The following is a 12,710-nucleotide window of genomic DNA, read 5'->3' on the forward strand; positions in this document are numbered from 1 at the left end:
CAAAGTCCGACAGCGCCTCACAAGAAAAGTAGCGTAATTACGGTAAATCCCAGACGTCTGTACCGGCGTCTTTCAGAGAGTATCGGGGAAGATGAGAGAAGTACCACATGAGGATACGCCATACGCATAATACGCACAGTGATGTGACATTAAAATGTTTTAAAAACGTGAAAATTTCGTGTTTACTAAGTTGTAAATTACAAGGACCAACGTTTAGAATGTTTTAGATAATACCATAGAAAATAGACAATTTTGTGGGGAAAAACACAGCAGATTAAAATTCTGCATTAAGCCAAATTGAATTATACTTTTTACTTAGACTAATTAATTAGGAGGCACTTTTTATTTAAGCTCAGAATCATTACATTATTATTTTCATCTGGACTATAAAGAAACATTTCTGAAAACTGGGGCTATCCAACCACTGGTTTCAGGATTATTTCTCATAAATTCATGGCTTTAAACTACTGACATTGTATGGATCTATAAATCTGAAAAATTCTAAGTTTATAAGGTCAAAATTTAAGACTTTCAACTTAAAAAAAAAAGATTTTATGACCTTATATTCACAACTCAGAAACTGAGTATATCTTCAGAGATGTTTTATTTTTCTCCTAAAGTAGAAATAAAACATGTAAAACGTGTATGTATATATATACACTCCCATTTATTTATTCTTCATTCATTTAGAGTGGTCCTTATGCCCAGGTTCATTGGGGCCGCTCAAAAAAAGAAAAATAAACGTTTTAAATGTTAAATAAGAGTCTTGGGTCAGTTTTAAATGTTTTACTTTATATGTATTAGAATGTGGATATTGTAATTTCTTGTAGTAGTTTTTATTTTCCGTTTCTATTATTAAATAACGAATAAAAACCATAGACTGTTGAAAGAATAAATAAATAGATAAAAACCCTGTCTGTCCGCTGCTGGGAACGACGGCTTTGAAGCTTGCCGGTCACTCTCTTGACTGTTTCATCGTCTTTGAGTCGTCTCACCATCCAAGATGGCGGCGCTTGTGGGACTGCGTGCATGTATCTCAGGTAAAATTATTAAAATCATGTCCAGCGCCTTGTTTACCACATGATTCTGGATGTATACAGAGAGATCGGGTTATTTTGCAACAGCGGATATAGTTTATCTACGGTTAAACTTTACCTTCATGAAACAGAATTGATGCTGTCTGTTCGGTCGCAGAGCAAGGTCACGTTACCAAATGATTTTAGCTAACTAAAGAGCTAGCCGGGGAGTATTGAAGACAGATGAGTGATTAAGATTGGTTTATTGTATAGACTGGTGTTTTTATAATGGAGACTTCTGTTTATGTCACTTAGAGAGGCTTATTTTTTAGGAAAAAGGCCCTGTCAAGTTTTGCTTCTCATTCATAGGGCTTAGCTAGTTAAATGACAGCTGCGACAATAAGGTAATGTAAGGTAACGGATGTGACCTGTATTCTTTAAAGTCTGGTGCCAAACTCCTGCAATGGCCCATTTTTGTTGTTAAAGTAATAGGAGGCAAAAGCATCTTACAATCCTAGTAGTTAATATTTAAGTGGTCAGTCAATTCCAAGGCTTTTATTTTGAAAGTAATGTCAGAATTTACTGACTTTGGCAGGGTTATCCAGTTAAATTATTTGAAATTATCTTTAATATTTTTATCTGAAATCCTTTTCTCAGCCCTTCAGCTGTCCTCACCCAGCCTCCTACACAGCTCCTTCAAGTTGGTGAGTCTGAGCTCAAACTGCAGTCTAAGGACAGTTTAATGTGGAGTTGTTGAATGTTAAATTCTATGTTGTGTTTTTCTTCTTGTAGTGTGCTGTGCCTCTGAGTCGGCGAACCTTTGCTGCAGAGGCTAAGAAGACATACAGCAGAGAAAAACCCCACGTGAATATTGGAACAATCGGCCATGTAGATCATGGAAAGACGACCCTGACAGCAGCCATCACCAAAGGTAGAATCACCGTTTTAGTCCCTCTGTGAACCGACCTCCATCACTCTGAAATGAGGAATAGTGAAGGCATAATTTATCTTACACACAAGAGCAGACATGACAGTGGTGTGTTTGTTTTATGTCCTCAGTGCTTGCTGATGCCGGTGGAGCTAATTATAAGAAGTATGAGGACATTGACAATGCCCCAGAGGAGAAGGCTCGAGGAATCACCATCAACGCCTCTCATGTAGAATACACCACAGCCAACAGACATTACGCTCACACGGACTGCCCTGGTCACGCCGACTATGTCAAGGTAAGCTGCTTTATCTCTACAGAGCACCTGAGGACAGCCCGACCAGGAGGAGCTGCATATTAAACACTATCATTTTTAAGATACACCACATTTTCATGGTGCAAAGATGCGTTCATTTTTCTGATTTTTTATGCTTTGTTGTATCTTTTTTTTTCACAGAACATGATCACAGGAACAGCCCAGATGGACGGCTGCATCCTGGTGGTGGCGGCCACTGACGGCCAGATGCCTCAGACACGAGAGCACCTCCTGCTGGCCCGGCAGATTGGCGTTGAGCATGTGGTGGTCTTCATCAACAAGGCGGATGCTGTGGAGGATAAAGAGATGCTGGAGCTGGTGGAGATTGAGATCCGTGAGCTGCTCACAGAGTTTGGTTATGATGGCGAGAACACACCTGTGGTCATAGGCTCTGCCCTCTGCGCACTGGAGGTAAGAGGAAACATCAGCCCTCATTCGCCAATATCATTTGAAGATTTTACTTGAATATGTTCATAAGGGGTACAGTGGCCTAGCGGTTAGATCAGGCCCAATGTATGCAGGCGGCCTGGGTTCAAGTCCAGCCTGTGGCCCCTTCCTTGTATGTCTCTCCCCACCCTCTCATCCCTGTTTCTGACTCTATCTGCTGTCCTTGTCTTTGAATAAAGGCATAAAAAAAATACAAAAATATAAATTTAAAAATTTGTTCCTAAGACAGGTTTCAAGAAAAACTTACATCGGTTTCAATGTCTTAAACTGCTGAAATTTTATCTCCATTTTCATCAATTGATAAATACCATGTCCTCATAAGTTGGAAGCTAGTGTCTGTGTGTCTAAATTAGCATGGAGACACACCTCTTATATGCCCATATAAGAGCATGAGACTGCAGGGCTGTGTGCAAACACAGGAAGAACATAAGAGTGAGACAAGAAGTTACAAGACAGTAATGTCCAAGATTAGAATAAAAACAATGGCACACTGGACTCCATGTATCAGAAGGACTTTGGCGTTGTAAAGATGATGTAGTGATGCCCCAGATGAACCTAAAAGGGACGATTTAATTATATTTTTAGTGCCAATAGAGGATATTAAATACATGCTACAAACTCATCAATTGAATGAAACATTCTCAGATAGAGATGCATAATGATGCTGTAATAGAAAAAAGGATGTTTTCCTGATGAATTAAAGAAGTTACATCTTCTAAAAGCTTGCTCGGCTCACAGAAACATTTACCTGTATGAAGATTTATCATATATACCAACAGACCACAAAAGTTTTCATGATACTAGGTTTTTAAACTTTGATGTGATATTGAAAATCAAACGATACTGATACACGTTTCATACCACAGAAACAAAAAGTAGGAGTTGTATGCATCAGTTATTTTTTTTAATACATGAAGAAGTGGCAAGTAATTTCTATTTAACTGTTTGAATTCTTCAAACATTCTGGCAAAGTCTTATTAAAGCATTTCTGCAGTTTAGATCATGTTTATTTGGAGTTTTTGGATCCTTTCCTATGCACATATCTAAAAGTAAATATGTAGTGTATGAACACTTAAGTATTTTTTGATTCTATTAACCAATAAAATAAAGGTGACCTTATCACACTAAATATATCCTGACGTTTCTCCTTCAGAACAGAGAGCCTGATCTTGGCGTGAATGCGGTCATGAAGCTTCTGGAGATCGTAGACTCTTATGTTCCTCTTCCCAAAAGAGAGCTGGACAAACCTTTCCTTCTGCCCATTGAAGCTGCTCATTCAATCCCAGGTAAAAAAAAAAAACACAACATGATGAGGAGAGGTGTAGCTTATTTCCTTCTTACACTTCTCTGTGATGAGATATGACGACAGGTAGCTGTGAATGTTGATCTCATGCTTTCAGATCTTAGAAACAGTCCGATGATGGTATTTTTGTCATCTTTAGGCAGAGGGACGGTGGTGACGGGAACCTTGGAGAGAGGAGTCATCAAGAAAGGAGATGAGGCCGAGTTTGTCGGCCACAATCGCAACTTCAAGTCTGTGGTCACAGGTGAGTGAAGGAGGAAGCTACATGAAGCTTTTATCTAGGGATGTACTGATACACTCAGTTCAAATAGGATTCAGGTCATGATGTTAGGTTTATAATAATATTTCAACATTTTAAAGATGTTCTATGGAAGATGAAGTCGATTCATGGATGATTTAATTACAAATCTCTTACAATAAAAATGTAAAATTTCCCTTTTCCTTATATTTCTCTATAAATTGTACTTTATAGTTACTTGAGAAAAAAAATTATTTTAAAACCTGATATTAGTCAAACTGATATCATGGCAGTAGTATCATACATCCTTCATTTTAACTTTCCTTCCATTCTGTTGGCTATAGGTATCGAGATGTTCCATAAATCTCTGGATCGGGCTGAGGCTGGAGATAACTTGGGGTCTCTGATCCGAGGATTGAAGAGGGAGGATATAAGGAGAGGGATGGTGATGTGCAAACCAGGATCCATCCAGCCACACCAGAAGGTCAAAGCCCAGGTCTGGGAGTGCAGAGCTTAAGATCGTTCTTTTGGATTAACTTGTAACGTGTGATTACACTAAATTATTTTAAAAGCTATCATTTTCAGTGCAGAAGTATAAATCAGGCTTTAGTCAGACCAGCACTGTGATCACTCATTTTCTAACTGCATGCAAACATGCTGAGTGGGAGTGATTCCTAATTCAGACAAAACTTGTTTCAAGACTATTTTGAAGTAAAAGCTGAATCTTGTGACTGAATCGCTGATGTGTTTGTGCATCCTTATTTCAGGTGTACGTGCTGAGTAAAGAGGAGGGAGGCCGGCACAAACCGTTTATGACCAACTTCATGCCCGTCATGTTTTCGTTAACCTGGGACATGACCTGCAGAGTTACTCTTCCTAAGGATAAGGTGTGTACGTGGATGTATTAGTGAGAGTGTGCATGTCTACTAACAGATGTTTGGTCAAATCTGAAACAGAAGTAAAATGCGTTCAGTGACTGTCTTCAAGGCCCTGTAAAGTGAAAATAAATCTGTATTTAGGTTTGTTGTATGACGGGTCACTGTGTTATGAACCCCTAGTTCAAATTTCTGTCAAATGAAACATCTCCAAGTTTATAAAATCAAGCTTCAAAATCATGAAAAATGAGGCAGTAAAGTCTGCTCATGAGTGAGCGTGTCTGTTGAATGAGCTGAAGCCACACCTACTGAGGAGAAATACAGTCCTCTTAAATATAAAAAAAAATGCTACAATCTGAACTGAGGAAAGCAGTTACACCATTAGCCTGCCTCTTGACTTTTTGTTGAGCTTAGAAGAAGAGACAAAGTCAGTTTTTTGGCTCAAATCTCTGTTATGATGCTTTAAATGATCCATAGACCACTGTGGCTGATAGATTTGGTAAATTTACCTCACAATGAACAAAAAAAACATCATTTAACTGACTGTTAACTTTCAATAAAGGCAGTGACATCAGCTAACAACAGACCGTACTGAGATAAACTGCTCTGGGATTTTATATTGTAGCGTTAGAGGGGCGGGACAATTTCTGACTGTCGGCTCGTGACTTTATGAGCCCACATATTGGTCCCGCCCACATTAAACCCAGCCAAGAAAGAGATGAAAAACTTTCTAAGTCCAGAATTCAGTCACATGTAGATGTCAGTGTTTTTACATGTTTACAGAAACCATATTCAAACATATCTAAAGTCTTCAGACACAAACTTTGAATTTGACTTTACAGGGTCTTTGTTTATTTAAAAAGTTATGTTTCTGGGAAAACGTTAAGACTTATTCTTGTGTATTTTTGAAATTTGAAACAATGCTGCTTTACTGGAATACCTTAGAAGTTATTATATTGTCCATTATAAGGTATTTTAGAGCCCTTTAATTTAGCATGCTATTTTGACTTTTTTTAATTTGGCCACAAAGATTGGACATAATATGCAATACACCAAGCAGATCTGGGTTAAAAGATGTTTTCCCTTTTTATAGTGTCTGAACCAAGAAAAGCACCAAAGAATTAAATAAATAAAACAATGATAATTTATGACAAAGAGAAAAAGAAAAGAGAAACTGACAAAAGGGCTAGTTAGACAAGATGTACAAATGAGAAAAAAATTAAAATAAAGATGAGAAACACAATAGTGATATGACAGAGGAGCTCACAGAGCCGCTATCAGGGGTCAATATATATTTTGAGTCATTTTAGGTCCAGGGACTGAAAATTTTTAATGAACATAATAAATAGCTGCCATCATTGGTAATATCTCGTCTTTTCTAATGGTAGAAAGGACTGAAATCAGTCAGGAAATGTTCAACGGTGGGTTAGGATTTCACTGTAGCAGTCTGAGAGTTTTTCCTCGTTAGGCTCCAGGGAACAAGGGGAATTCCAAAATTTGCTATTAATTGACGGGGTTTGAGTGAAATATTTGGAGTGTTACATAAGGAGTCAAAAAAGGTGACCAAAACTCAAATAATTTAGAACAAGACAGGAACACATGAGTGTGGTCAGCTTGAGACATCCACATCTAAAACAACTATCATTTGTGTCAGTAAACTGCTAGGCTAAGCGTTTTTGATTTTTCTAGTCGGAAAATTCTCTAACATTACTGTGTCTGTAAAATATACACATCTTATGAAAAGGCAGCAACGAATTTAAATATTTAAGACCTGTTTTAAAAGAGCAAACAGGCACTCTCAGGCAGATTTTTTGTTTTTAGTACAGTAGAAGACTGATGGACTCAAAGCTTTGTGCATAGTACAGTAGAGAGATTTACAATGCAGAACAAAACTAGTATTTCAAAGAGCAGTAACTGCTCACTCGTCTGTCGTTTTCATGTCTTTTCAGGAAATGGTGATGCCGGGAGAGGACACCTCGTTGATGCTCACACTTCGTCAGCCCATGGTTCTGGAAAAAGGTCAAAGGTTCACCTTAAGAGACGGGAACAGAACCATCGGCACCGGCCTGGTCACAGAAATCCTGACGCTGACAGATGATGATGGTATCAACTGGGGCTGAACAGAAACTCTGCCTGGGTGGGGATGGGTGTCCAGAAACTCTGTCTGGGTGGGTGTGGGAGTGTCTGTGGCTGGCTTTATCAAATAATTCTGGAAAAATATGAAGATGCAGAACATGAACCCATGCACAAACCTCAACATGGAGAAGACTAAAGGAATACACGGCTTTATTGTGCAACTTCATCCAACAGAAACGTGTTCTGTTTAGCACTGTCTTTATGTTTAAAGGCCTGACTGTCAAAATAATGTCATTTATGTAATAAAATGTATGAAGTAATAAAATCCATCCTTTCTTTTGTGGTATAGACATGGCTAGCTGGATTATTTTTAAAAAACAGCTTAAACAGAACAATACTAGACTCAGGAAAATGAAATGTTTAGTATATTAGATTTAAACAGGATCATTTCAGGTCTCTGAAATCTGCTCTCTGTTGCTTGTCATGGGGTTAAGACGACACATGAGGGCAGCAGATAGATCTTAAAGAGCCAGTCAACAGGTCTGATAGTCATGTCATTAAAATGGCCACAACAGACTTATTTGGCTGGACACATGTTAAATGTGTGTATTTTGGTTGACTGATGAAGATGAACAAACTCCAGCATTCAGGAATATTATCCTTAGTCAGAGGGGTTATAGGTGCTTTAATAGGTTTCAGTCCTGGTAGTTTGCTTTGTACATGGGCTGTACTGACACATAGCAGTCATTTTGAACCTGGTAAGCTGCCACAAGAGGGGCTGGATTAAAAGTCTGGCACATCTGAGAGGTGAGATGTAGTTTTTTTGCAATAATTACAATTATGCAATCCTAAATTTGTACAGGATAGACAGTAGAAGCTCTCTCTGTCATGGGGTTGTTTCACCACATTAGGGTTGTAAAAGGATGATTCAAGAGTCTTCCATCAGGTCAAATTGTTATTACCTCTAAATAATTCAAACAATTGGTTTCCAAACTATGGAACAGGGCTCAAATGCAGGCTTAATTTAACTGATCAGCAATTTCTAAAAAAAATAAAAAAAAATAAACCGAAACATGGCATTAGCGCATGCAGCTTGTATTTAACTGTGTTGCACTTTTTAATTATGTCATTAGGTGGTGCTGCTACGTTGATTCTGTAAACAAACATTTTGATGAAGAATTTACGGACATACAGCACTTTGTTTCCTGCCAGAATTGATATGCCAATGTAAATGCTGATTATACTGTTAACTAAAATAAAAATCTGGATTTGTAATACCCTGATGAATAAAGACAAAAGTGTTATAGCAGCAAATAGCAGCATGAATGATACTCATTTGCTGTTCCACCTGCTCTGTCTCAAGGTCCAATTCTCAAAGCATATTGTCATCTTCAGACACCAACACTTCTATAAAGTTTGTCATCCTCCTGCAGTTTGCTCTTGTTTTGTGTCAAAATGTGGAGATGAGCCTCAGCGTCTCCCCACTCTGCTCCACTTAACAATAATAAACTTTTTATCTCGTCAGCCATAAATGGCATAAACTCTTGTATAGGTTGTGCTACCTTTAATACAATAAAGTTAAGGTGTCTCAGAGAGGCCATGTAAGGATACAAGATAGATAATATAGCAATAATAGATTGTTTATTTACATTTAGCAATGTAAAGTCTGTTAGCCAGTTAATAGGAATTTTTATTTTGTGTTAGCACCAAGCTAACAAACTCATACATTTAAGTTAATCTTCTTGAATCTCTAAATCTTCTGGGAATAGTTTCCTGTGACTTTTAAAGAGTATTTTCTTTGAAAATGCACATCCCTAGCATAGATACATCTGTATATTTTGTATATTTTTGTACTCTGTTTTGCTGTGGCAAGGAGTAAAATGCTTTTCTCAAGATCTAAACCTATTTATCTCACCATCATCAATAACAAAGCTGTTTTTCCAATGGTAATGTGTTGATCAATGATTTCTCAATATCTAAAAAAATAAATAAATAAATAAAATGGCATGGTATGATGGGACTATGGAGTGACATAAATGTTTCCATCCATATCCAGTGAGGGCTTTTGTAATTATGTGCTTTTTAAACATGTTTATTTTTTATTTTTGTTTCATAAAATCAAACACTAAGACTTAATAAAACAGGTCTAATTTTATTTTTAATAGGTTGTGATGTGCCATTACAGTCGTGGGTCCTAAAAAGATAGACTATTGAATTTCCATTAGTTTAAATCCCATTAGTTTTCTTTTCAAATGAGCTGTAAATGACCACTCTATATATTTCAACATGGTCATCTGTTCTGCAAAGGAAATGGTTTAAAGATTGGCACATCTAAGGGGTAAGATGAAACTTTTTCAAGTAAAGCTGCTATTTATGTATGTTTATAAATGTAAACCCCCAAAATAGCCTAGATCATTAACCTTACCTTCATGATAAAAAAAAAAAAAAAAAAAAAGAAAAAAAGAAATTAAATCTTCTCTGGAGAAACGGACCTGGCTTACATTTCTTCTAATCATTATTATGAGTGGGTGAGGTTGACCTTTGACCTCGTTGACCCCATACTTGTGCATAGGTTGGTTTGTTTTTATTGTTACCTCTTTTACTATGTGGAACAACATGAACAGACTATCTAACTCTTAAAACTTGTTGACTGTATGCCGTTTATTTGGCGAAATCCCAAAAGTTTTGCGAATCATTGTAAACTGCTCTGCATTTGGTGATGTTACATGAGGACAGACAGTCTAACTCAAGCAAACAAGAATGCTAACTGGATGTGGACATCGCTGACGCGATTATGGAGAAGTATAAAGACTCAGCAGGAGGATAAAGAAGAAGACTATTTACAAACGAGCTGCCTTAAACTGTAAGTAAACAAAACTAGCAATAAGTAAACTTTCTTTATGAATTTGTCCAGTAAGCTAACGTTAGCTACAGCTCTGGCTAGCCGCTAGTTGCTAGCTAGCAGCGTAAGAAGGCGGTTTAGGCGGGAACATTGCGCAGTTATGAAAATTGAATATACAGTATATGAAGTATATATTTGAAGAGTTATATAGACATAAAGATATATAGACATATATAGTATTTGAGGTATGTTTATATATATTTTTAAATACTTAATGTCAAATATAATAAAGCCCTACAATAAGCTCCTTCACTGAAACCCATATAACATCCCCTCTTTTTGATAGTTTCAAAGAGAAAAGAGTCATTGTGTGTAAAAAAAACGTTTTTAAATCATGTTTCTCCCTTATCCAAAATAAAACTGGTTAATCTGTAAAATGCTGATAGTTTACTTGAACTTCTCTGACTGCATAAAACTTTTATAAGAGCTTGTATCTAATACTCAGGCCTCCATTCAACAGATTAAATCTACTGTGCTGAGTGAAAAAGCATTGCTTGTTTACATGAAATTATTTCCTGTTTATATGATTAGAATTTCAGACTTTTATGTGTTTATTGCACAAGATACTAACCCCTTAACACCTGTTGTCGCATATTTGACACATACTTTTATAATACCTCTATCTAATCAATATGCTCAATAAATTACTCAAAAAAAAAAAAACTTCTGAATACAATCTTATAAATGTTAATATGCCTCAAGTGGATTATCAGTTACCATAAACACCATAAACACCATAAAATGAATGAAATGAGATACAAAAAATATATGTGTTAAATTTTATGGAAATTTTGATTTTTTTTTTTTTAATTTTAGTAGAAAGATGAATGAACATTTCATTTACAAAAAAATAGAATTTTCTGGCTATTATTTGTGTTTTCAGGCTTTAAGGGGTTAAGATAACGATGAAACTGTGATTTATTGTGCAGCCCCATTAGAGGCTGAGTCTCTACTTTCTGCTAAGTCTTAATATTTGTTGAATTTACTTGTCTGTCTTCATTTGATGGATAAACTAGACTGACCTCATTGGAGTTTCTCTTCTTGTTCTTCCTAGCAGGAAGTTCTCCTGTTGCTCTGTGTTTGCTCGAGGTATTTGAGTCAGAGCCTCCTGTAATCCAATCAGCCTGGTGCCGTAATCAAATACTGTACGTCTGCAGGAGACGGGGCTGGAGCATTCGTACTGCTGAGTGATGTGATCAGCTGGACGATGAATGTCTCTACGAGCAAAATAACTTACAGAGATAAAGAAGATCAGACAGTAAACACTGGTATGTACTGCTGGTTACTGACACTGGCTTTAATGGGTGCTGCTAATACAGAAAGGAGACCCAAAGCAGAGGTCAGCTGTGATTTATGTTTGCTGGGTCATGTAAAAAGACACCTGTGCTCTGTTCACCTGTTCGTGTTGGCAGAAACTTCACAGAGGGATGAGATAACCCACACTGTCAGCTATCAGTGTTATTTACTTAGCATAAAGGCTCTATAATCCATATTTTTGACACACTAAATGGTAAATGGACCCGAGCTTGCAAAGTGCTTCTCTAGTCGTCTGACTACTCAAAGCACTGTTATGCCAATCTATTTACTCCACATTTACACGCTGATGGTGAAGGCTGCTGATACTTACTGGTCACATTTGTGCACATTCACACACCACTGACAGCAGTAGGAGCATTTTAGGGTTCATTGTTTTGCCCAAAGAAACATCAAGAAGTGTGACTGTTGAAGCCTTAGATCAAAGCTTGTTTGAATTGATAGAACTCGGCTTTTTCATGAAATTTCAATGAAATCACAGAAGGAGAAGTGTTAAGATCTTTCATCTTAGTCGGTGTAACTCAGCCCTACTCAACCAAAGAGCCAAATTGTTGAAAAATACCTTTGCAAGAGCCACAATCTAAGTGGTGAGAAGTGGCAAAAACAGCTTGAAGTAGCAATAACAAAAAGTTAAAGGTGGCAAAAATGGTCAAAAAGCCACAAAAATTGGTGAAAATGGGGAGGAAAATTGGAAAAGGGTCAGAAAGTAGAAAAAATGGGTGAGATGTGACAAAAAATGAGTTAAAGATGACAAAAAAACAGTCCAAAAGTGGCAAAACGTGGCAAAAAAATGAGTGAAAAGGACTAAAATTGGCTAAAAGCAGTCAAGATTGGCAAAAATGGGAACAAATAGGAAACAAGTGGTATTTAATGGTCAAAAGTAGCTTAAATGGGTAAAAAGTGTGAAAAAATGCAAAAATTTGAAAATAGTAGCAAATAGGAGGGCCTAAAATGGGCTAGATAGGAAAAAGTGGTATTTATTGACTAAAGGTAGCATAAATGGGTGAAAATGGGGAGAAAAAATGATAAGAAAAGGCAAAAATGGGATAAAAGTAGCAAAAGATTGGTAGAAAGTTGCAAAAAAACATGTCAAAAATGAGCAAGAAGTAGGGAAAAAAAGTGGTATTTAATGGCAAATGGTAGCTTAAATGGGATAAAAGTGACAAAAAGTGTGAAAAAGTGGCAAAAAATGAGTAAAAAGTTCCAAAAAAGTGTCAAAAATGGGCGAAAGTAAGAAAAAAGCAGTATTCAATGGCAAAAGTTAGTTGTAATGGGCAAAAATGATATAAAAGTAG

The 12,710-nt window shown here is 36.9% G+C and overlaps 1 protein-coding gene across 1 annotated transcript; it reads left to right on the forward strand.

Moving 5' to 3' along the window:
• Positions 1–950: 950 nt before the first annotated feature.
• Positions 951–7,545, forward strand: tufm (Tu translation elongation factor, mitochondrial). Its single transcript, XM_041816862.1, has 10 exons — positions 951–1,040; positions 1,674–1,720; positions 1,809–1,947; positions 2,076–2,242; positions 2,402–2,671; positions 3,861–3,993; positions 4,150–4,254; positions 4,593–4,744; positions 5,016–5,135; positions 7,073–7,545. The coding sequence occupies exons 1-10, from the start codon at positions 1,004–1,006 to the stop codon at positions 7,241–7,243; spliced, it is 1,341 nt and encodes a 446-aa protein (XP_041672796.1). The 5' UTR covers positions 951–1,003; the 3' UTR covers positions 7,244–7,545.
• The last annotated feature ends 5,165 nt before the right edge of the window (positions 7,546–12,710 follow it).

Source organism: Cheilinus undulatus, linkage group 21 (genome assembly GCF_018320785.1).
Source record: "Cheilinus undulatus linkage group 21, ASM1832078v1, whole genome shotgun sequence".
Lineage (NCBI taxonomy): Eukaryota > Metazoa > Chordata > Actinopteri > Labriformes > Labridae > Cheilinus > Cheilinus undulatus.

Coding starts and splice junctions, on each gene's coding strand:
- tufm (XM_041816862.1), top strand. CDS start 1,004: ATGGCGGCGCTTGTGGGACTGCGTGCATGTATCTCAG. Junction 1,948..2,075: donor GACAGCAGCCATCACCAAAG/GTAGAATCACCG, acceptor TTATGTCCTCAG/TGCTTGCTGATGCCGGTGGA. Junction 4,745..5,015: donor ACCAGAAGGTCAAAGCCCAG/GTCTGGGAGTGC, acceptor TCCTTATTTCAG/GTGTACGTGCTGAGTAAAGA.